This window comes from Mytilus galloprovincialis, chromosome 6 (genome assembly GCF_965363235.1).
Source record: "Mytilus galloprovincialis chromosome 6, xbMytGall1.hap1.1, whole genome shotgun sequence".
Taxonomy (NCBI): domain Eukaryota; kingdom Metazoa; phylum Mollusca; class Bivalvia; order Mytilida; family Mytilidae; genus Mytilus; species Mytilus galloprovincialis.
The window spans coordinates 77,932,944-77,958,981 of record NC_134843.1 but is presented as its reverse complement, the minus strand read 5'-3'; the positions used below and the strand labels follow the sequence as shown (position 1 = coordinate 77,958,981).

The following is a 26,038-nucleotide window of genomic DNA, read 5'->3' as shown; positions in this document are numbered from 1 at the left end:
CGTCAGTAGCCTATACGCTTAGTTTATAGACGCCAAGTCTAGTGACATGTATATGTTATTTACAACCATGAAACAATGTTTGATATGTCAAAACGCGCTGGTCAACAATATGCTGTACACACATTTGACAATTCATTGTATGCTATTGCCCAAATGTAAAATGGTCTATGTCAGACGTGTTCATGGATTTACTTTGGTATATGAGGCTCCCATAGCTCTTTTATTTAATTAAAAAGCATTCTTCAAGTGGTGTAAATACGAAAATCGTTTAATGAATTTTGAACCAAATGTATCGAAGACGTTCTTTGACAGTGACAATTCATTTACTGAAACACCCAAAAGCACTGATCATTGTTTTTTTTCTTATTCAAAAGAACATATGTTGCCATTGTTTTAGGAATTCAAAATGCACGTTTCTTCGTGCAGTCGAGATATTGTTACATTGATGTCGGAATGGGTTGTGGCTTTTACATTTGAAATATTAGCTACAATGTTGCGATGCTTTCTCAATACAAATCAGACGAACTATGCGAGGTGGACACAGCCTACATACTGCATCTGTTGAATCTGAAACGGTAAAATCTGTCTTTATGTGAGTTTTCAATCACACTTTGACATGGAGCCTTAAATAGTATCTGGAGAGGTATGGCCACCGAGAAAACTATTATTAAAGATTTCAAAGGTTGTAGAGGTATCATAGGACTGCCAAGGATTAGCCAGAGATGCAGAAATTGAACACGAAGAAAACAAGCCAACGGCAATGACATGAGACAAAAAGAATGTCTGATTTGAAAGGGTATATGCATTCAAATATGACCGATACATTTAGCGTTGCCGATCATCCTTAGTCATTGATGAATATTTCTACAAAAATGAAAGCCTCATTGAATGTTTAGGGTTCTGTTCTTAAATCTCTTGAACGTGGCAACCAGATGGTTAAATCTCTTGTGGAAGGCTGTTCTAATGAGTCTGAAACCCTTGCCTTCTATGGTCCAATGTCGAGGTCTTCTCTCAATACTTTCGATGATACAACCAAGACCTGAAAAATCAAGTGTAAATTAGGTAACTTTATTATGGCACAAGTAAAATTAGTTCGTCGTGCTTTAGTTCTTGCTAATATTCGTGATAATGTGACTGTAGTCAGGATATTGGCATTTCCTATTGATCCCATACCTTAGTTCAATTTATGTTTGGAATCCACTGTTATAGACCCTCATTCAAACCAATACAAAATTACAGCCATAATTTCGGATATTACAGTTATTACCGGTGACCTCAACATTGTTAATAACACTTCTACGAAATGTGTTATCGAAAGGTCCGAAATATTATGAGCCTAAATCCATCAATTAGAAATACAACATTAAAATATTGATGGATTCAGTTGAGGATTATGCCAGGCAATGGGCTAAGCGCGAGAAGGAAGACGTAGACACTCTTTCCGAATGGATTAAGGCAGTTAGGTCGTTGATACAAATCAGAATTAAGAAACTGAATGGGTCTATCAATGCCATGCTACGTCAATCTTAAAAGACCCAAATGTTGCAAAACACCTATCCTACCTCCATGACAAATATGTTGTTGTCCCCGCAGATAAAGCCCCAAACAACATCGTTTTTGTGTATAAAACTCATTACATTAACTGCTTGATAAACGAATTAGGTATTGACAATTCAAGTGGAAAGTTAACATATACCCTCACGACACTTACCAAAGAGGAAATTCTGGATAATCAGGCCTATTCTAGAGGGGGCATGAATCAGATGTGGATACTTAAAAATTCCAAAGATCTTTTAGAGTACATACAATCTAACTCTCTTTCATCTTGTAACAGTATTAAAACATTTGACTTTTCTACTCTTTACACTAGCATTCCACATTCCAAACTAAGAGACAAATTGAAAGAGTTGGTATTGCTCTGCTTATTAAAAAAGAATGGCCAACGTAGATACAAGTATCTTGTCTTAGGGAGGGATAAATCCTATTTTGTAAAGAATCTTTCTGATTCAAACTAAAAATTCTCTGAAACTGATATTATTAAGATGCTTGATTTCTTGATTTATGTGATTTAATTGCCTTGTGAAATATTTGTGACTTTCAATAAATATTCTTCAAGGCAAAAACAAAATTGACTTCGATTCTTTTTTTAAAAGCCGTAAAATTCAGAAATATATTTTTAGAAATACATGCGATGTAAAAAAAAAATGAATTGAGAGTCGGTTGTTCCATCTTCTATTATCTTATTGTTGCTAGTCTGAATTCCCTTTAAAATGTGCATTTTGTGGTTTCAATATTTTAAAATTAAGTTGAAAATAAAGTGTAATAGTTTATTTCATTATAAATTTCTTGTTTAGTAACAATTCAGATATTATTTGGAGACTTTTTATAAATTCTTGTGAAACAAATGACAATATGGAAAAACTCAATCCCTAACCTTTGACCTTGTTTTAAAAAGAAATGCACCATATTTCAATTCTACGACCGGGCAAAAATTAAAGAATAAACATGTCTCTTTCCAAAAAGGCATAATTTGGCCTGCAGGTAGGGTGGTCCATTAAAGATGAAAAATTGTTGACTTGGTCACTACACTAATAGAATAATATCATCTTATTTTTGATGTTTTTACATTCTTCTCTAATTTAAATGATTATTCAAAATTTCCCCAGTTTCATACTTTTCTTTTTAATGCAATACATATCTGATATTTCCTTTCTCCCTAAATTCAAAAGACATACAAAAGCTGGGTGTTTAATAACATTGATCAATTCGGTGAAGGTTTAAACGGTGTCTACAATTTGAAAGAATATTGTTTGATATATTTCTGTTAATACTGAATTCAGGTAGGACATGTTAATCAAATATATATATATATAGTTTCACAAATTTGATTCTGAACGTTTCTTTTGAGTATTTCATAATCATAGTTCTGTTTCTGATTACTTATACTTAATAATGTTTATTTTGAATTTTTTTTCACAAAAGTTTTATATATGAGGAAGGTGCATGAAATTTAGTTAAGACATTATACAAGTTATGGATTCAGTTGGGGATCATGTCAGGCAATGGGCTAAACGTGAGAGAGAAGACGTAGATACTCTTTCCGAATGAATAACAGCTGTGAGATCGTTTATACAAATCCGAATTAAGAAAACTAATGGGTTTATTAATACCCACGCTGCGTCAGTTTTAAAGACCTAAATGTTGCAAAATACTTGTCCTACCTCTATGACAGATATGTTGTTGTCCCCGCAGATAAAGCCCCAACAATATCGCTTTTGTGTGTAAATATCATTACATAAACTGCTTGATAAACGAATTAGGTATTGACAATTCACTTGGAAACTCAACATATACCTTCACGGCACTTATCAAAGAGGAAATCCTGGATAATTATAGGTCTGTTCTATGTTTTTTTCAACCAAAGATGAAGAACTGGATCTTCAAACACTGTATTGGATACCTAAACTATATAAGTGTCCTTACAAACAATGATATATTGCTGGTTCTTCCAAGTGCTCCACGAACCCTCTGTCTAAATAATTGACATCTATTTTATCAGCAATCAAAGCTGGGCTCCAAAGTTATTGTGAAAATGCCTTTTATAGAGGTGGCGGAAGCAGATGTGGATACTCTAAGATCTTTTAGAGAACTTACAATCTAAGACTCTCTCATCTTGCAATAGTATTAAAACATTTGACTTTTCTACACCTTACACAAGTATTCGCCATTCCAAACTAAGAGACAAATTGAGAGAGTTGGTTTAACTTTGTTTCATCAATAAGAATGGCGAACGTAGATACAGTTATCTTGTCTTGGGGAGGGATAAATCCTACTTTGTAAAGAATCCCTCTGATTCAAACAAAAAATTCTCTGAAACTGACATTATCAAGATGCTCGATTTCTTGATTGACATCATATTTGTTACGTTTGGAGGAGGTGTTTTTCAACAGACTGTCGGAATTCCAATTGGAACCGATTGTGCCCCTCCTCTTGCCGACTTGTTTCTTTATTATTATGAGGCTGACATCATATAGGACTATCCTTTAACTTTACGTTCCGCTTAAAAGATGATGTCTTCTCACATATTAATACAAAGTTTGATGACTATTTTGAACGAATCTATTCCAAGGAACTAGAGATAAAGGAAACTATAGATACAGCTAAGTCTGCCTCATATCTAGACTTACATCTAGGACTTGACAATGAGGGTGGGTTGAAAACAAAACTTTACGACAAAACAGATGATTTCAGCTTCCCAATTGTGAACTTTCTATTTATATTTAGCAACATTCTAGCAGCGCCTGCATATAAATCTCCAAATTGATACGATATGCCCGGCTTGTGTTACCTATCTTGATTTCATTGACATAGGATTGCTACTCACAAGGAAGCTATTAAACCAAGAGTTCCAAATGGTGAAGTTGAGATCATCCCTTTGTAAATTTTACGGATGCCATCACGAGTTGGTTGACCGTTATGGAATAACCGTTTCTCAGGTGATATCGGATATATTCCTTATGTCGTAACTACAATTCCCTTCCCTTTTCAGGAATGTCACCTACCGAATTAGACTATTTACCGGATTTGTAATATCATAAGCAACACGACGGGTGCCACATGTGGAACAGGGTCTGCTTACCCTTCGGAGCATTTGAGATCACCCCCAATTTTTGGTAGGGTTCGTGTTGCTTAGTCTTTAGTTTTCTATGTTGTGTTTTCTGTATTATTATTTTTCTTTTTATTTTTATCCATGGTGTTGTCCGTTTATTTTCTGTCTTTTTTTTCCCTCTGGTATCTTTCGTCCCTCTTTTTTTTGTCAGATAATCCGAAATTCTTGAAACGGAATTTTGATAATTATATTTTTCTTCATTTGTTGTCGGTCTGCTGCTCGATTGTATGGTACTGTTATATCCACGTTAAAAATTGGTAAAAAATGGAAAACAACACGTTTTATAATTTATTGCGTCCGAAGCGCTTTTCTGGATTTACCTTCATCAGGAACGCTCAAAGCCAAACATTTGAAATCCGAAGATGTATAAGTACCGAAAATCGTTGAAGAGCTTTATGTCAAAAATACCTAAAATAGATAGCCAAATTCATCTAAAGCCAACTTTGCCTGAGGGAGTTGAAGCCTAAGTTTCATAATAATTTCAAAATTTATAAACAGACAATTTTAGTAAAGTTTGTTTAATCATGTCAGTACCGAAGCACTGACTACTGAGCTGATGATACCCTCGGGGACTGATAGTCCACCAGCAGAGGTATCGACCCTGTGATGTGAAAAATGGAAAACAACACGTTTTATAATTTATTGCGTCCGGAGCGCTTTTCTTGATTTACCTTCATCAGGAACGCTCAAAGCCAAACATTTGAAATCCGAAGATGTATAAGTACCGAAAATCGTTGAAGAGCTTTATGTCAAAAATACCTAAAATAAATAGCCAAATTAATCTAAAGCCAACTTTGCCTGAGGGAGTTGAAGCCTAAGTTTCATAATAATTTCAAAATTTATAAACAGACAATTTTAGTAAAGTTTGTTAAATCATGTCAGTACCGAAGCACTGTGTACCTTTCTAGTCAAAGTTGTAACCTCCTGCAATATGTTATGAAAAAAAAAGAGAAAAATCAAAAATGAAATGAACAAAAACAAATTAATTAAGTAATCAATCGAAATTCACTTGATTTATAACGTCATAATAATTAACTCTTTAATGCTTAATTGACTATATAGGTAACAGTAACAGTTATTTGATGAATTTTTCAACCTATTACTTACAATTGCAATCTGCACATGAAATTCAAATGAACAGTTTTTTTTCAAACAGAACTTATAAACAATAAACTTTAACTTGAGTTAATTAGAAATAGCATAAAGCTGGAAACATACAAATGTATAGTGATGAATGATTGAAATAAACTCTTCATAGATACCATGATTGAATTTTTGAAATTTGAAATCCGAATGTTGAAAATGTAAAATTGAACACGGCTTCTCACCTAATTTGTTATGCAATAATGGACTTTGATTCATGACATTGTCATGATCATGTATTCGAAGTCTGGTTAGCTATTATAACATTGAAGTTATGTATTCTTTTCTTTTCTATTTACAACATGTAACGGCACATTGCGTAATAGTGTTATCATCCTTTACAGGTCATATTTCATATTAGGGTTTGGACGAGGGTGCAATTTCTTTTTTCTTTAATTTTCTAAACTATTTGCTCTATCCTCTGGATGTATTTTTATCATTCCATTAATTATTACTTTTCATTTTGTTCCTATTTTCTCTCTCTTTTTTTTTTTTATTTTTTGCCCATTTTTATAAGTATTAGCCTATTATTCTCTATTCTATAATTCCCATGCAGGTCCTCACGAAAGAGTATGGAGAATTATATGTTATGATCAGATCCTATATCATGATTCAGTTGTTTTCTTATTGCATCTCCCTGACAAATACATTTAACACACTATTTAGTTCGTTTCATTATTTACAGTATAATATTTCAATAATTTCAATGTATATTTCCATAACATATTCAAATGTGTACTAGGTCCATGAATTCATTAACGTCTCGACAGAGATGTCAAAGGACAATTTATTTTGAAATAAAAAATCTAATCTAATACAAAAAACTGATGAATCCAAACAACGACTTCAGATCTAGTAATCAATAACAAGCAGAAATATGCTCTTTGTCAGGAGCCTGTAATTCAGTGGTCGTCGTTTGTTTATGTAATACATATTCGTTTTCATTCATTTTTTTGTACACTAATATGGCCGTTAATTTTCTCTTTTGAATTGTTTTACATTGTCATTTCGGGGTCGTTTATAGCTGACTATGCGGTATGGGCTTTGCTCATTGTTGAAGACCGTACGGTGACCTGTAGTTGTTAATTTCTGTGTCATTTTGGTCTCTTGTGGAGAGTTGTCTCATTGGCAATCATACCACATCTTCTTTTTATTTTAAAAAAAATTCATATGGCGTTTTTTGGCAGATTCTATTTGGTTTTTACATACTGTTTTGCATATACATTTAACACATCCTGTTTGTTGTAGTTATCTGTCTGTGTGTTAAACATATGAACAAACACATGAATATAGCATTGGTATTACACGAGATCGCCCCATATATAGTATTGTTTTTTTTGTTTGTGTATATGTTTTGTAGAATGTTTGTCATTCCACCGTGTTTGGTGGGTTTTTTTTTGTCCTGGCGTCTGTTTACGCGTTTAAAAATCTAGTAGTTTTTTTTCCCGTCTCTCTTTGATTGTAAAAGAATGTTTTCTTAGTTTACACGTTTGAAGCTTTGCATATTATAGGCGGTGCACTAACAAGTTTGACAAGATATATTGATATGCAACAATTAAAATTCGTTTTATTCTGTTCACTTACTAGTATGATAAAAGTATTATACTTTTATCATAAGTGAACAGAATACTGTTAGTGCTATATAAATGTTTGGCTTTTAATTGATTATCAATGATATGTTTTAGGTAGTTATTGGATTAGTATAACAACAGTGAATACCAAGATGGCATCACAGTCTACAACAGTAAACACGGAAATATATTTTTACCGTCTTGTAGCACTGTTAATGGAAGTACCCCCAGAAGTTATTCGAAAATATATATCGACAAATATTCTATTAAACGGAGAAAAGTTTCAGGAGTATCTCGAAAAAAATAAACACACCCTATTTCATTTGTATGAGTCTATGAACTGTTGTATGTGTGTAAAAAACGGGAAAAGAAAGCTTTCAAAAACATTATCGAAAGATCAATTTAGAATTTTATTTAAATCTTATCATGACAGACAAGATAATTCTCATAAAAAATATTCTGGCGAAAGATTAGTGCAAACATGTATTTGTCACCATGTCCCAATACAAGATATCGATGTATCCGTCCTTGATATTACTTTAGCCAATGCCATATTAACAAAATGTGAGAATATCCCACATGAAAGGGGAGTGTATAACTGGTTAGAACAGATCGTTAAGGTTCGAAACGCACTTTTTCACTTAACAGACGTACGTTCAATAGATGACAACATGTACAAATATTACTGGAACTTTATATCTGGTTCCGTTGACGGATTATCAAACCTGGTTGGAAAACATTATAATGAATCAGTAAAAAATAAAGTAAATGAAATAAAGAAAAAGTTTGTAATATCCGGTAGCGAATATATGGAAGAAAGGTTATGCCGTGAATACTGGAGAGATAAATGTGTTAAGTTTGAGGTAAGATTATGTCTGAAGAAATGAATGAGCTTTGTTTGAGGTAATTTCATGCCGTTAATACCAGAATGATAAAGGTGTTATGTTTGAGTTAAACATAAAATGGCTAATAAAGAGGGATAGCAGTAATCGTCAAAACGATCACACAATATCAACGACAAAAACCACACCCAAATGAAATAACAACGTATATACACGGATAACACATGCTTCATATCCCACAACCGACATTACTTCTTATCTATGATGGTGTTTAACCTGCGCATCCCAACTTATTTACTTATAACCATATGTCCTTATAAATACAAAATTAAATTTTCCTCTGTTCAAATACAGACAAGATGACAACTTACTAATACAAGGAAATAAAATGATTGGTTAAACAAGGTAAACATATGCTTGCTACTTCAAGAAGCTTGAAAATGTTGGTTAAGTTGTTGATACTGCTGCTTTAGAAACCTAAAAATGAGTACAACACTCCTAACATGTTTCATAAAATTTAATTGATTTCAGCAGTATTCGTAAATATTTAAAATCGGAAACTTCCATCTTTACTGAATAAGGGAGTCTTTCGCACATTTTTTCCAGTTGTTAATATAGTAGATATATCACGATTTTGAATATATAATACTGTGGATATGATCGTTATACATAACTTTGACATCTATTTCCGATATCTAGAATATAGAAAAGTCTGATGAATTTCAAGTTATCTTTAGTTTATGCTACAAAGTTCTATATTGGGAAAATAGAAAAGTTTAAAAGAGGAACGAAATATACCTGAGGGACAGTCATACTAATAGATTTAATTTATGCGTGGAGATGTTCATCGTACTGTGGTAATTATTTGTGAATTGTTTCATCATGATTGTGCTTTTCATGCCCAAACTAAATGTTATTTGAATATAGTCATATAGGTAATCGTAGGACCCACCGTAACTCTGTTTCAATAATGGAAACAGGAACTATTTACCCCATAGAGCACTCTAGTTTACCTCCGTATTCTAATCAAGTTAATTTGCTACACCATTAGGTTAATGTTTTTTGTCCTTTTGACCTATGGTTATAAATTACCCGCTTGCTATCGTTTATTCCCCTTTTTGTCCATTGTGTGTGTGGTAACATTCTGCCAAGGGTTATTGTTTACTGGTTACAATACGAGACATTATTTGAAGTATAAGTATGCTATTGATTATCTGTTTGTTTTTGTGTTAATACTTTGACCAGTTAAATCACAGAAAAGATCTTTGTAAATATGAAGAACTGTTGGAAAGTATTACAGAAGGGAATGCAAGTTATGAAATGCCTGAAACCTGTAGAGACGTTATGCAGAAAATAGGTATTTGAATAAACATAATGTGCTTCCACTAACATATTTAAAACTATAAATATTAATCTGTCATAAAAAATGACAATCAGCTTTTCCATATTTATTGACAAATTTTTGAAAACTCTTGGTCAGCAATCATTAAATGACCAATGGATAATTACGGAAATAAGAGGAATTATCAAAACAATGTTATATTAATTAAAGCAAATACGTTACAGTTGGCAAATGGCTGGTTGAATTGGTAACGTTCATTTACAAATACTACTGTAAAACTATGAAACCAGAAGATTACTAAAATATTGTTTTACATAAATGTGATTATTACATTCATCTATTTTACCTTGAAAATGATTTGGTCAACTCAATAGATAATTGATTAAAGGGGCACTAGCTGTCGGGTATGATGTTCCCCGATTTGACTCAAATATCCCTGTTTGACTTTCAAAATACTAAAAGTATATCCAATCTAGTTTGAAATACACAATTTACAATGTATAAATTCGAAATTATATATCAGCATTTCTTGTGTATTTAAGTCTGGACGCCGTCATGTTTCTTTTGCTTATTTTGACAAAAGAGAAGTTTAGCTTCAGTATTTCACCCTTTCAATAATGATTGAACAAAAGCAAATTATATTTTTTTTCTATTTCTCGTAGCTCCCAATAAAACAACTATTGCCCAGTGTGATACTAGCAAGGTATAGGGAAACATTTTAATGCCGATTAATTCATTGTACTTTGTCGTATGTATAACAACAATGTGTCCCATGCGTTTGTATTTTTACGGAGGCCATCGCGAGTTAGTTGACCGTTATGGAATAACCGTTTCACAGATTATATCGGATATGTTCCGTATGTCGTAACTACAGTCCACTTCCCTTTTCACCACGAATGTGACCTACTGAATTAGACTATTCATCGGGTTTGTAATAACATGAGCAACACCAACACGACGGGTGCCACATGTGGAGTAGGATCTTCTTACCTTACCGATTACTGGTCACGAGAAACACGACGGTTTTGCTCAGCGTGTGTCTGTTACTTGTATGTGTCCTCTCACGTGATGACATTTGAACATCTGTTAACTACTGATTATTTTCTATTGGGATGTTTGATGCTCGATTCTTTAATTTTTGTTGTGTAGTAGACAGTTATTCATCTTTCCTTGGTTTTATTGTTTGCCATGGTTTCATGTTTCCTCCTTTCGAAGGATATTTGTTTATGTTATATTTTCTATTTGTACTGCATGAAGCAGCAGAAGAAAATAATTATATAAATTACCATATATTTATTACAAACTTTGCAACTTTGGTTTCATATTATTTTAATTTGAGATTTGCACTTAACACATAATGATAAACATACTTGAATTGAATGACAATTGTTTGCTTCTTAATTAAACTTAAAACGTACCACTTTCTCACTTACAACAGAAAAAAATAAGGAATAGTTCAACAGTGTTCTGCACATATTTTAAGATAAGTAATTAATTTAATGACTTTGATAACTTTGTTTAGTACAGAAATGTTTTTGTAATTCAGTGATCTATTAAAGTGCAGTAAATATAAACGTTATACAATCATCTATCTTTCAAATACGTGTTAGCTTAAGTTATCAGTTTTACCCCCATTTACACCCGGCAAGCAATTGCTTTCAGAAAATTTATTAACTGATTTTTTTCCCCCTGTTTTCGCTTGATATTCCGCAAATCTGAATATTCTTAGATTTTCATCGTAATAATGATACCTTTTTCGATTGAATAAGTCAATAATTTGTCACCTTTTTTTTTATTTATCAACAAATATTGTAGGATTCGATTGTTTTGGGTTTTTTTTTAGTTTTTTTTTATTTATTGAAATTCTCTCTCTCTTCCTATTTCCTTCATTTTAATTATTCCTTTATCTTTTCCATCTAGATTGCTTATGTTCAGTGGTAGACGACATAATAGTAAATGTATGTGGTAATGCAACTGTTCGGACAGTTATAGAGAGTACACACTTGAACAACAGTGACACTGATGGTCAGTATTCAGGATCATGGTCCGTTAAAGAACATCCTGTAAATGAAAACCCTTTACTCATTGGATCTTTTAGACATATACTTTTAAATGTATAAATATAAATGTATCAAAAACTAACCCTTCTGCTTGAATATTAAGATGTGTTTTAAAAGATTTTAGAAGAAATGTCATACAATTTTTATTTTTTTTCACATAACGATATTTTCCAGCAAAATTTTGTTTCAATACGTTTTTATCAACCTTTTTTATGTTATTCTTTTTTCAAAACTTTGTATGTTTTTGTTTCTTTATTTGGTTTGATCTTGTTTTGTACTGGTTAGTTAGTATTAATTATTAACTGTTGCAATTAACATTGTTTCAGGATCTAAGACGGTTCCGGTATTTATGCAAATTCAGGTACCATCGGACTGGGATACAGCAACACTTGTAGATTCTATAGAGGTCATGTGTGAACAGTATACCTCTGATATGCCAGTGAAGATTACATCCTTTTCCACAGAAGATGTTGAAATTTTAGCTGAAATTTGGAAAATGATCATGACAAAGGCTGGTAGTTTACAAAAGGAAATACGAATATTTATTCACGAATTAGTCACACTGTCTGGTATCCGAGCTCAAAATGAGCAACTTGATATTAAAATCATCATGGATGAGGAAGAAACAAAACGTGGTAAGCGTGAAATAGATGGATTACTTCTTCTTAATACTATAATGTTTTATAATGAAACGTCTTATAAAGATTTTTTTATTCTATGTCTACGATATTGCAGTTAATACCATACCCCCGTTGTGGATCTATATAACTCAGTACCTATATATTGAGTATATATGCATCAGTTGATACGATGTGTCAAGGCTTCATATCCTTATTATACTTCCTTTTATAAATCATTGCTGCTTACAAGTAAGTTGTTGAACCAAGAGTTCAAAATGGTACATTTCTTGATAGAGGGTTGCTGCTCACAAGGAAGCTATTAAACCAAGATTTCCAAATGGTGAAGTTGAAATCATCTCTTCGTAAATTTTACGGACGCCATCACGAGTTGGTTGACCGTTATGGAATAACCATTTCACAAATGATATCGGATATGTTCCTTACGTCGTAACTACAATCCCCTTCCCTTTCATGAATGTGACCTACCGAATTAAACTATTTACCGGGATTTGTTATCAAATATGCAATACGACGGGTGCCACATATGGAGCAGGATCTGCTTACCCTTCCGGAGCACCTGAGGTCACCCCTAGTTTTTGGTGGGGTTCGTGTTGCTTATTCTTAAGTTTTCTATGTTGTGTCATGTGTACTATTGTTTGTCTGTTTGTCTGTTTGTCTTTTTTATTTTTAGTCATGGCGTTGTAAGTTTATTTTCGATTTATGAGATTGACTGTCTCTTTGGTATCTTTCGTCCCTCTTTTGAAGTCATACATCCAAAAGTTTTCATACACGATCATCATTGGGATCTTTATTTCTATAATATTGAAAAAGCTTTGATTTTCATCAGTTTTAAACAGTGTTAATGTAAACATAAAATTGATAGATGTCTATTACTTGGGTTTATGAGAACTATAAGGAATAAGTCCGTTGCCTAAAGAAAAGAAACCTACAGCAATTGTTTGCACCTATCCTGAGTCAGGAATCTGATGTTCAGTAGTTGTCGTTTGTTGGTGTGGTTCATGAGTTTATTTACAACCACTGGGTCGATGCCACTGCTGGTGGAGATTTATTTCCCGAGGGTATCACAAGCCCAGTAGTCAGCACTTTTTGTGCTGACATAAATTTTCATTGATATGGTTATATTTATAAATTTACTGTTTACAAAATATTGAATTTTTTGAAATACTAAGGCTTTTCTATCTCAGGCATAGAAGAGGACGAAAGATACCAAAGGGACAGTCAAACTCCTAAATCTAAAACAAACTGACAACGCCATGGCATAGATTACCTTAGCTGTATTTGGCAAAACTTTTAGGAATTTTGGTCCTCAAAGCTCTTCAACTTCGTACTTTATTTGGCCTTTTTAACTTTTTGGGATTCGAGCGTCACTGATGAGTCTTTTGTAGACGAAACGCGCGTCTGGCGTATATACTAAATTTAGTCTTGGTATCTATGATGAGATTATTTATTATAAGTGTTCCTCGTTTCTAGTTTTGTACATAGATCAGACCGTTGGTTTGTCCGTTTAAAAGGTTTAAGACTAGTCATGTTTTGGAACCCTGTATAGCTTGCTGTTCGGTGTGAGCCAAGGCACCGTGATGAAGACCGTATCTTGAATTATAATGGTCTACTTTTTTTAAATTGTGACTTCGATGGAGGGTTGTCTTATTGGCACTCATACCAAAATCTTATATCTAGATGAATAAAGTCATCATAGATACCAGGATTTAAATTTAGTATTTGCAGCAGACGTGCATTTCGTCTTAAAAGATTCATCAGTGACGCGCGAATCAAAAAACGTTTAAAAGGCCAAATAAAGAACGAAATTGGAGATAATTGAGGACCAAATATTCCTAAACGTTTTGTCAAAGGTAAGGTAATCTATTCCTGAGGTAAAAAAGCCTAAGTATTTCAAAATTCAATGATTTGTAAACGGTAAATTAAATAGTACGACCATATCAATGATAATTCATGTCTGACTACTGTGCTGGTGATACCCTCAGGGCATTACAACTCCACCAACTGTGGCATCTACCCATTTGTTGTGAATAAACTCATCATGGATACCAGAATTAAAATGTTGCATTTGCGCCAGACGCGCGTTTCGTCTACATCAGACTCATCACTGACGCACTAATAAAAGAAATGTTAAAAAGGCCAATAAAGTACGAAGTTGAAGAGCATTGAGGACAAAAAATTCTTAAAGAATCGTTCTCCTTTAAATATCTATTTCCCAAGTGATGAAGATTAATTCTGCTGGGTCCGACTCGGTTACTAAAGATCGTTTCTATACATATATGTTTTATGTATCCAAAATAACATCTAATTAACATGCTACTTTTCACAATGCAAAACGGTTATGTTGCTGTTTGATAAATGTCTTTACCAAATAAAGTTTGATTAAAGATGATTGTTTGTGTAATTTCGAGACCAGACTAACATGGATATCATTTTGAAATAAAAGATCAGAATGTTAGCAATATATGACTTACAGAAGGTCATCTAATTCGCATTCGTTGACTAGTAGCCTATTGAATGGTTATACATGTTTGTACATGTGCAATCAGGATAGAAATGTTACTATGAATTATAATTTGACAGCTGTGTACATGGGACATTTTTCGTTCTTTTGAATTGTTTGTATGTCATCTTAATCCAGTTATTTTTGCAATTTGTTTTTTTTAGCCTTAAGCCCTCTTTTCTTTTCATCGCAGCGTTATTTTTCTACTCAGAAAAGTAATATAATCGTCACCTTCTATACAGAACATAAAATACTATACAGCAAACTAACCATATAAAACAATAGTGAATGACACCATGTGATTTTGAAGGTTAAACAGGTCATATTTTACTAGTCATCTTGCCCATGAACCAAAAACAAAATCAATTAATGAACTTGGCGGGATAAATAATATATATTGAATCATGCATACAACCGATCTTGCTCATCCTTTTCAATTAAAATAGTTCATTATATTATTAAATGTCTTTTTTTATTATCTACCACAATTTTATATATTATATACAATTTGTTCTTACTTTACAGCCTTCCCAGGTCTTCATCAACTGTTTACCGACGTCCAAGGGCCAACAGCACATCTAGAACAATTGCAGAATGATTTTGAAACAAATTCTCACATCGAACACCCGGATTCAGAGGATTCAAATAGTATATACAGAGAGTCGCCAGCGTTTCTTAATGAAGATAAAACAAAAGAGAAACAACAAAACAGCAAGGATACTCTTGAAACAGCATCACGTCAAACAAGCAACGATCAAAATAATGATCATTGTGGTGATACAGTATTTTATAAAAGAACTACTCAAGAAAATAGTTCAAATCAAATGGAAACAGATAGTACAAAAATGCAAAATATAAACAATCATAGAGAAGAAAGAAGAGTTAGTCTGGATCTGAAGACAGGAGAAATTCCTGTTGACAGCGAAACAGGAATGAACACTTCAGTAAATGAAACAGGAATGAACACTTCAGCAATAAACACTTCAGAAAAAAGGCAAAAAGCTACGATAGCTGGAAATAAGCCAGTATTTGCAGCAGAAATCACAAACACCACTGGAAAACTAAATGAGACGGTGCAACTGATTTGTCGTACGGAAAACGTAAAACAGAGAGTTGAGTGGTATTTCAATGGTCAACTTATTTATGACTCCGATCCAACATATTACCGTGTAGTTAATCATACAGATGGCACTAGAATTTTAAGAATTTCAAAGCTACAGGACAAGCACAATGGTGTATACATGTGTGAAGCGAGTAATGAGTTCGGATCAACCAACATGAAGGCATATATAACAGTGTTAGGTTAGTATGTCCTTTTATTTGTTCACGTAATATTTAATGAAGAAGATTGACTGATTGAATCGTCTGTATCAAAATTTTATTCATATGATATTCTTGCAAAATGTGTTTTTATTCATAAATTGAAAAACTGCACTGGAATATATATATTGGTGATATATTGCACTTCAACTGTTGCGGTTCTAAAACATCTTTGGCTTTCAAATATTAAGCTTTGAGCGTTCCTGAAAGTAAATCCAGAAAAGCGCCTCAGACGCATAAACTCTATGACGAATTGTTATGATCATTCTTTACAACAGTGTGTCGATATTTCTGTTGTTGGACTGTTTGTCTCAGAGGGTATCATTAGCTCATGATTTATAACAAACCTTTTTTTACCATTTTTTTAGGTTTTTTTTAAGCCCTTCAGCTGTTTCTGTTTTCATACATCCTTGGCTTTCAATTTTTTGGTAAATCCAGAAAAACACTTCGGACGCATGAATTTTATAATGTGCTGTTTTCATTTTTTTAAGTGCTTCTGGCTTTGCTTATATTAGATCCTTTTGAAAATGATTTTTTTTAAATGTACAATAACACGGTAGGTATAGTGTCCGGCTAGGATCGTGGTTTTTCGAGTGATTTGATCGGGCTTTTTCGAGTGTGACCACTTTTTTTCGAGTGAATATGATCAAAAATGTAAACAAACAGACTTCTTTTGTAACAAGACGTGTTAAAGAAGCTTGAGTTTGATAAACAAAGTTGTACATGATATGTGAGCATTTGAGATATAAAGATAGTATCATTCTGACATTGCTTTTTGTTTAAAAAGTTTAGCCTTAAAATGCTTTTATTCCTAAATAACGAATAAAGCCATTTTCTTACACATACCAATGCAAATGTCGACAAAAATGCATTCATGGAATCTATATATCCTTATTTATACAGACACTTTACAAAAACAATTGTTATTGCATTGAAAACGACATTTTGAGAGTAAATTCAGTTCTTTTATGTCCTGGTTTTTTCGAGAGCATTCCGGGCTTTTTCGAGTGTGTCCTTTTTTTATCGAGTGATTATACACATTCTTTATAGCAAAAAATCTTATGTGTTTACGTTTAAAAACTATAAAATAAATAGTGGGTTTCAACTTGTAACCTGTGCTGTTTTGTGTAGCTTTTGAACTATAAAATTAATACATTTTATGTAACCGTCGTTGTTATACATACGTTTATTGTATTATTGAATCGTTTTTATTGTCGAGCCTGCAACTTTTGTTGCAGAAAGCTCGACATAGGGATAGTGATCCGGCGGCGGCGGCGGCTACGGCGGCGGTGTTAGCTAACTTCTTAAAAGCTTTATATTTTAGAAGGTGGAAGACCTGGATGCTTCATACTTTATATATAGATGCTTCATGTTACGAAGTTTCCGTCAGTCACATGTCCAATGTCCTTGACCTCATTTTCATGGTTCAGTGACCACTTGAAAAAAAAGTTCAGATTTTTTGTAATGATGAATTCTCTCTTATTATAAGTAATAGGATAACTATATTTGATATGTGCGTACCTTGCAAGGTCCTCATGTCTGTCAGACAGTTTTCACTTGACCTCGACCTCATTTCATGGATCAGTGAACAAGGTTAAGTTTTGGTGGTCAAGTCCATATCTCAGATACTATAAGCAATAGGGCTTGTATATTCGGTGTATGGAAGGACTGTAAGGTGTACATGTCCAACTGGCAGGTGTCATCTGACCTTGACCTCATTTTCATGGTTCAGTGGTTATAGTTAAATTTTTGTGTTTTGGTCTGTTTTTTTCATACTATATGCAATAGGTCTACTGTATTTGTTGTATGGAATGATTGTAAGGTGTACATGTCTAGCGGGCAGATGTCATGTGACCTTGACCTCATTTTCATGGTTCAGTGGTTATAGTTAAATTTTTGTGTTTTGGTCTGTTTTTTTCATACTATATGCTATAGGTCTACTATATTTGTTGTATGGAATGATTGTAAGGTGTAAATGTCTAGCGGGCAGATGTCATGTGACCTTGACCTCATTTTCATGGTTCAGTGGTCAAAGTTAAGTTTTTAAGTTTTGGTCTATTTATCTAATACTATATGCCATAGGTCAACTATATTTGGTGTATGGAAATATTTTATGATACTTATGTCAGTAGCGCAGGTTTCCTTTGACCATGACCTCATTTTCACGGTTCATTGCACAGTGTTAATTTTTTGTGTTTTGGTCTATTTTTCTAAAACTATAAGTAATAGGTCAACTATATATGTTGTATAGAAGCATTGTTAGCTGTACATGTCTGCCTGGCATGGTTTATCTGACCTTGACCTCATTTTCATGGTTCATTGGTCTTTGTTTAGTTATCTTGGTTAATGTTTATGAGACAGTTGTAATAAAGCTTTATACTTAAGACTATCAACATAATATCAATGATTAGTATAGAAGGCGAGACATTTCAGCGTGTGCACTCTTGTTGTATAAACTTGAGAATGGAAATGAGAAATGTGTCAAAGAGACAAGAACCCGACCATAAAACTGACAACAGCAGAAGGTCTCTAACAGGTCTTCAATGCAGCGAGAAATCGTCGCACCCGGAGGCGTCCTTCAGCTGGCCCCTAAATAAATATATATACTAGTTCAGTGATAATGAACGCCATACTAAACTCCAAATTGTACACAAGAAACTAAAATTTAAAATAATACAAGACTAACAAAGGCCAGAGGCTCCTGACTTGGAACAGGCGCAAAAATGCGGCGAGGTTAAATATGTTTATGAGATCTCAACCCTCCCTCTATACCTCTGGCCAATGTAGAAAAGTAAACGCATAACAATACGCACCTTAAAATTCAGTTCAAGAGAAGTCCGAGTCTGATGTCAGAAGATGTAACCAAAGAAAATAAACAAAATGACAATAATGCATAAATAACAACAAACTACTAGCAGTTAACTGACATGCCAGCTCCAGATTTCAATTAAACTGATTGAAAGATTATGTCTTCATCATATGAATATTAGGCACAATCCTTCCCGTTAGGGGTTTAGTATCATACCATCATAACATATATGAGAAGATATACCTATATGGTTCCAAATTGGGTTTCCCCTTTAGCACTTATTTTTTCGCCACCTCTTTCGCCAAAACAATATATTTTTCGCCAAGTAACATAACTACATGTATATCTGTCGTTTAAATTTTTTGTTCTATCCAATCCCACACCTTAAACCGTTATTTTTTTCGTTTATGTTTTGAACTAGTTATTTTAGGGGCCCTTCGTAGCTTGTTGTTCGGTGTGAACCAAGGCCCCGTGTTGAAGTCCGTACCTTAGACTATAACGGTTTATCTTTATAAATTGTTATTTAGATTGAGAGTTGTCTCATCGGGACTCATATCACATCTTCCTTTATCTATCATATGGTCCGACCATACGCGTACAGTTTGACATAAGCATAGACTATTCGAATTGAGACGTACATGCATTTATTGTATAAGATGAGATGTATGTTCTTAAAAATGTATACATCTTAGATATTTCATGATATACAAGTTTGTCTTTTATCTTGTATTATTTATTTTAATGTTTAAGAAATGGAAACCGAAAATGACTGAATGCTACAACTGTGAGCAGGAGTCTGATAACACAAATATTATAATTGCATGGCCATACAGCAACTGAACACCATGATAACTACCTTTCATTAAAAGAAAAGGGTCTAAAAAGTAGAAAATTTGAATATTAATCAAGACATTGAAATGGTGATCCTGGTGTCGTTCAAAGCACTGGTCAATCTAGCTGGTGATAGCATATGATATACACATTTTGTATTTAACTATCATTGCTAAAGGATCATATTTAGGCTAATGAACTACATTTATATGTTTGTCCATCTGATGAGTTAAGCTTTTTTCAACTGATTTTTATAGTTCGTTCTTATGTTGTACTGTTATACCACTGTCCCAGGTTAGGGGAGGGTTGGGATCCCGCTAACATGTTTAACCCCGCCACATTATTTATGTATGTGCCTGTCCCAAGTCAGGAACCTGTATATTCAGTGGTTGTCGTTTGTTTATGTGTTACATATTTGTTTTTCGTTCATTTTTTTACATAAATAAGGCCGTTTGTTTTCTCGTTTGAATTGTTTTACATTGTCTTTTCGGGGCCTTTTATAGCTGACTATGCGGTATGGGCTTTGCTCATTGTTGAAGGCCGTATACGGTGACTTATAGTTGTTAATGTCTGTGTCATTTTGGTCTTTTGTGGATAGTTGTTTCATTGGCAATCATACCACATCTTCTTTTTATACATGTATGCATATCATTGTTGATTTTATCTGAAATTTTATTCAAATTTTGTGTTTAATGACAATAAAAATGGGATGGATTAAGTGTGTGTGTTTTTCATGTTTTTTTATTAATAGGTTTCTATTATTAATCTTCGGAGTTCACCACAAGAAATATTATTAACTGTAAAATCAAAAATAACATGAAATGAAGTTAAAATGAATATGAGATCCCTGCACAATGTTCTAGACACTGTTTTGTTAAGGATCAAGTTATTTCTAAATGAACACTGGAAAATAGTTGTATAACGCTCTCCAGACAGAATATTTGCATTAAATTGAAAAAAGATTCATTTTGATATGTTTTTGATGACTTATTGGGAATATATGATATTGTCCTTCACTTAATTATAGTTCTTGAACTTGAAAAAAGTAATTTTTTAAAGCCTAAAATACCTTCAATTTTCTGTAAAAAAAACCCGAACCATTTGTCTAAAAACCCGGACGAATTCACAGTTGCTCTCGAAAAAACCTGGACAATAACAAACACTGATTTATTTATTAAATACAAGGAAATTGAGCTTCTTTGTTGATCAAAACATATATAGCATTCAATATAAGATGCGTAGTCATGTTTAAAACTGTTATAATTACGAAATATCCGTTAATTGAACTTATCGCATGTTTTATCACACGAAAAAGCCCGAACCACACTCGAAAAAAATGGACCAAATCACTCGAAAACCCACGATCCTAGCCGGACACTATACCTACTGTGAAGAATACTTTACTTTTATCAAGAACGAAAGTAAACAAACGTACGATACCATTATTGGTATATTTTACCAATCAATGCAGCTCATCACTGTTATTATTCAATATCTGACATGAACTATCGTTTTTATTCGTTTATTTAGGTAACCCATTTGCAGGAAATAAAAGTAAGTTCAATCGATATAAAATGCACCACAGAAAAAGTAAAATCACAAAAATACCGAACCCCGAAGAAAATTCAAAACGAAAAGACCGTAATCAAATGGCAAAATAAAAAGCTCAAACACATCAAACGAATAAATAAATTTGTTTATATTCCTGACTTGGTACAGGCGTTTTCTTGTGCAGAAACTGATGGATTAAACCTGGTTTTAAAGCTATGTTTGAACAAAACAAATAGATATAACAGGCAAAAATGTCAAAAGAAAGGGGGACAGCCGTCAACAATGATTGTGATATAATCTTCATCGCTATATAGAAAATAACAAACATATAACACAGGAACACAAAAAGACATATAGACAAAGCATATTAGCAAAAATATTATGAAAGACAAGAATACAAAACACTTACCATTACGGTGGCAGAATGCGGCCATGAAAGAAAAAAAAATATGTTGTTCCCTCAAGATACTATGTCGTTCCCTCAAGATGCTATGTCGTTCCCACAAGATAGTTATCTCGTTCCCTCAAGATACTATGTCGTTCCCTCAAGATAGTTATCTCGTTCCCTCAAGTTACTAAGTCGTTCCATCAAGATACTATGTCGTTACCTCAAGATAGTTATCTCGTTCCCTCAAGATAATTATCTCGTTCCCTCAAGATACCATGTCGTTCCCTCAAGATGTTATGTTGTTCCCTCAAGATACTATGTCGTTCCCTCAAGATGATATGTCGTTCCCACAAGATAGTTATCTCGTTCCCTCAAGATACTATGTCGTTCCCTCAAGATAGTTATCTCGTTCCCTGAAGATACTATGTCGTTCCCTCAAGATAGTTATCTCGTTCCCTCAACATAGCAATACAATTATATTGATTTATTCTTTATTTCCAACTTCGAAACGGTGGAGTAAAGACGTGGAGTAACTTCCAATTCACTTTTTAATCAAATGCGGAACAATGCAAGAACGAGAAATTAAGACCACCGACACGAAACACGGAAAATAAATAAGGGGAAATACGAAGCACGCACATCGAACCAAACACGAGAAAACGAAAAATAAAACACCAAATCACGAAAACACGTAAAATGAAAAGGCCGAAAAAGTTGCACGAAAATACCCCTTTACCACCCTCTTAGAAAATAAAATTAACAATGAGCCACAAAATGTTTTCTCATCTCCTATTCCTGGATTTCTAATACACTAACCTAACTGTTTGTGTTGTACATGTGCATGTGTTTGTAATCAGTATCTTCCTTAGATTTAATTTTCAAATGTTAAAAGGGTGAAAAATAATTCCCTTTCTGTGTATCCATGGCAACATTCTGCATTTATTTACCATAAAATATTGAAAAAAGGGGGTAAACATGCATGTCACATATCCCCCCAAAATTTGGATCAAACTAGAACTTCAATGCCTTTGAGTGATACCTTTTTAGAAACTGTTTTCATAAATCTTCCTAATGATTAAATAAAAAATGGGTGTCTTTCGCCTAATTTTTTCGTAAAATCTAATCACAAAGTTCGTGCGACAAAAAGTTGGAAAAAAACATTACAAAAATTGCCGGACCAATGTATGGTATGAACATACAAATACGGACTGGCATACAGAACACAGCCTATATTACATACATTATATGATCTTGATGTTCATATAAACCCAATACGAAGGCTATTTGAATACTCAGCTATCCAAAAATGAATTTTATTGCACACTAGCTCTTATATTTGAAAAATCCTCAGGGGCCAAAATGCGAAACTACAATTCTAACTGTGAAGTGCTACCTTTACTGGGACTCCGGGATCGGGTGTTTTCAAGCTCGGGATTTCGGGATTGACCCTTTCGGATCCGGGAATTCTTTTTTTCTGATTACGGGACGTCGGGATTTACTTTATTTAAATTCGGGATTTTGAGATTTCGTGTTTTTAAGCCCGGGATTTCTGGATCAGGACCCCTCCTATCCCGTCTCAGTTATTCTCTTTAAATACAGAATTATTATATCATTATTATTATGTAAATATTCTACTTTTGGGATCTGGCCACGTCTACAGTTCCGCTTCGAAGGGCGAAATGAATCATATATCAATACAATTTTAAAATCTTGAGGGAACGAGATAACTATCTTGAGGGAACAACATAGTATCTTGAGGGAACGACATAGCATCTTGAGGGAACAACATAACATCTTGAGGGAACGACATAGTGTATTGAGGGAACGAGATAACTATCTTGAGGGAACAACATAACATCTTGAGGGAACGACATAGTGTATTGAGGGAACGAGATAACTATCTAGAGGGAACAACATAACATCTTGAGGGAACGACATAGTATCTTGAGGGAACGAGATAACTATCTTGAGGGAACGACATAGTATCTTAAGGGAACGAGATAACTATCTTGAGGGAACAACATAACATCTTGAGGGAACGACATAGTATCTTGAGGGAACGACATAGCATCTTGAGGGAACGAGATAACTATCTTGAGGGAACAACATAACATCTTGAGGGAACGACATAGTATCTTGAGGGAACGACATAGCATCTTGAGGGAACGAGATAACTATCTTGAGGGAACGAGATAACTATCTTGAGGGAACGACATAGTATCTTGAGGGAACGACATAGTATCTTGAGGGAACGAGATAACTATCTTGTGGGAACGACATAGCATCTTGAGGGAACGACATAGTATCTTGAGGGAACAACATAATTTTTTTTTCTTTCATGGCCGCATTCTGCCACCGTAGTATACCATAGCACAATAAAACAATGACGGTTTTTTCCATCTTTACTGACTAAACGTTGGTGTATCTAAAATCAAAAAAGATTATGAAAAATGCAGCTAGTTGCAGTTTCAGAAAGGGCATTTTTAAAAGTTTAAAGTGTATCATTAGAAAGAGTAAGGTTTGTTTTTCTTTTTTTAATACCATGTAGAAGTAAAGAAACAGAAGAAAAAAATAAAGTATATTAAATAACTGATATAGATGTTATGTTTTTTAAATCTTACAGAACCTTCATGTATATATGCTATGAAGTTGACAATATTCTCTTTTACCAGGAGCAGCGCCATCTGAGGATCCCGTTGGTAGACAAATATTTCAAATAGACAGACAAATCGAGTTATCAGCACTGCCAGTTATCAACAGGGGCGTTTTAATTGAAGGAAATAATATTATATATTTGCTTTCAAAGAAAACACTTTTCAAATATCATATAATAGATTGTAAGCATTCGGGAATCGATCTTCAAAGTGATTCCCACGATCTTGCCGTGATGAATGAATCAGTAATTGCCATAACAGTACCAGAAACAAAAAACATAGAACTACATAATGTTAAGAGAAATGATAAGGATGTAAGGTATATTAGCACTGACCGTTGGTGCTACGCTATTTCAGTAACCACGAGTGATTATGTTGTTATTTGCATGAACAGTAAAAACAAAGGTTTAAAGTTCATTAATATAAGAGACAATCAATCAATTGAACATATGCAGAATGTGAAAGTTCATCAAAAAGATGGTCTTTTCTTTTCAAGTCCTTATTTATACTATACAAATTATACAAACAAATATATTGCTCGTTATAATGATGATCGTCAGCTACATTTCACTTTTGAGGATAAACCTTTTCCATACCCACCTATTGGAATGACCATGATAGACAATGACACACTGTACATTGTTTGCGAAACATCAGACAGCATTTGGCATGTAAGCCTTACTAGCAAGCGTCATAAAGCCATGGAATCAGGGTTTGAATCTGTGATAAAACCCTGTGTCGTTCTTATTAGTGACTCTACAAGAAAATTGTTTATATTAGATAACATTAACAATTTGTTTGTATATGAACAAATTCAATCTACTAAGTGAACTAGAATACTTATGAAGTACTTTAAAATTTTATAATATATAATGTTATGTTTTGATTTATTAAACTTATTTCAACTACAGAGAGTTTCAAAGTATTACAAAGTTTGATTATACATATGTTTCAAAACTTTGAATTTTGCTTTTCTACCTCAGGAACAGATTACCTTAGCTGCATTTGGCAAATTGTTTATGAAAAAATAAGTGATAGATTCATCCGAATGAAGTGTGTATATAAATTTCGTTGCAATTTTATTTAAGGTTATAGAGTTAATACCGAAAACCATTTTCTGCATTCTTTTCAGTCTATCTGTATAACTATGAGCATGTCAGTGGACTTAAAATGAATAGGGACTGGCCACTCGTGATTTAATTAAGTTTGATTTCAATCCCGTGTAATGTTCTGGAGTTATAGTCCGTTGCGGCCTTTCATGCATTATCTTTTGTCTGTTTTAGTTTTCTACGACATCAGAAAAAAATATGTATCGTCTTGTTATGTAACAGTATATATATGACCAATCATTTAAGGTTGCAGTTTAAATGTAAAGCATGTGATATAGCATTAAAGAAATAGATATTATAATTTCAATAGACTAATTCATAAATTTGACTGCATCCTGGGCCATGTATACGCATTGTCGAAGGTAAACTTTGGTCGTTTACACCCTTTTTCCAGTTTAACTCTGGTAGATAGATATATCATTGACAATAACAACACATCACCTCAATTTTTCTCCCAGTCAACGCCGTGTGGGATGGGGTTGGAGGGGGACATACAAATACCGGGCGTCATCCGTCAATTAAGTTTTATAAGCTCTCGCTTTAAATACAGCTTTTTTTCAATTTTTATAAAATTTAAAACAAAGATTGATATCGGCAAAAGCTGAGAC

General features: G+C 33.5%; 1 protein-coding gene across 1 annotated transcript; it reads left to right on the top strand.

The window, feature by feature from the left end:
* The first annotated feature begins 8,521 nt into the window (after positions 1-8,521).
* LOC143080395 (uncharacterized) lies at positions 8,522-25,231 on the top strand. Its single transcript, XM_076256228.1, has 6 exons — positions 8,522-9,582; positions 11,488-11,592; positions 11,954-12,262; positions 15,294-16,070; positions 21,259-21,282; positions 24,340-25,231. Exons 1-6 carry the CDS (start codon positions 9,546-9,548, stop codon positions 25,149-25,151), a joined length of 2,064 nt encoding a protein of 687 aa, XP_076112343.1. The 5' UTR covers positions 8,522-9,545; the 3' UTR covers positions 25,152-25,231.
* The last annotated feature ends 807 nt before the right edge of the window (positions 25,232-26,038 follow it).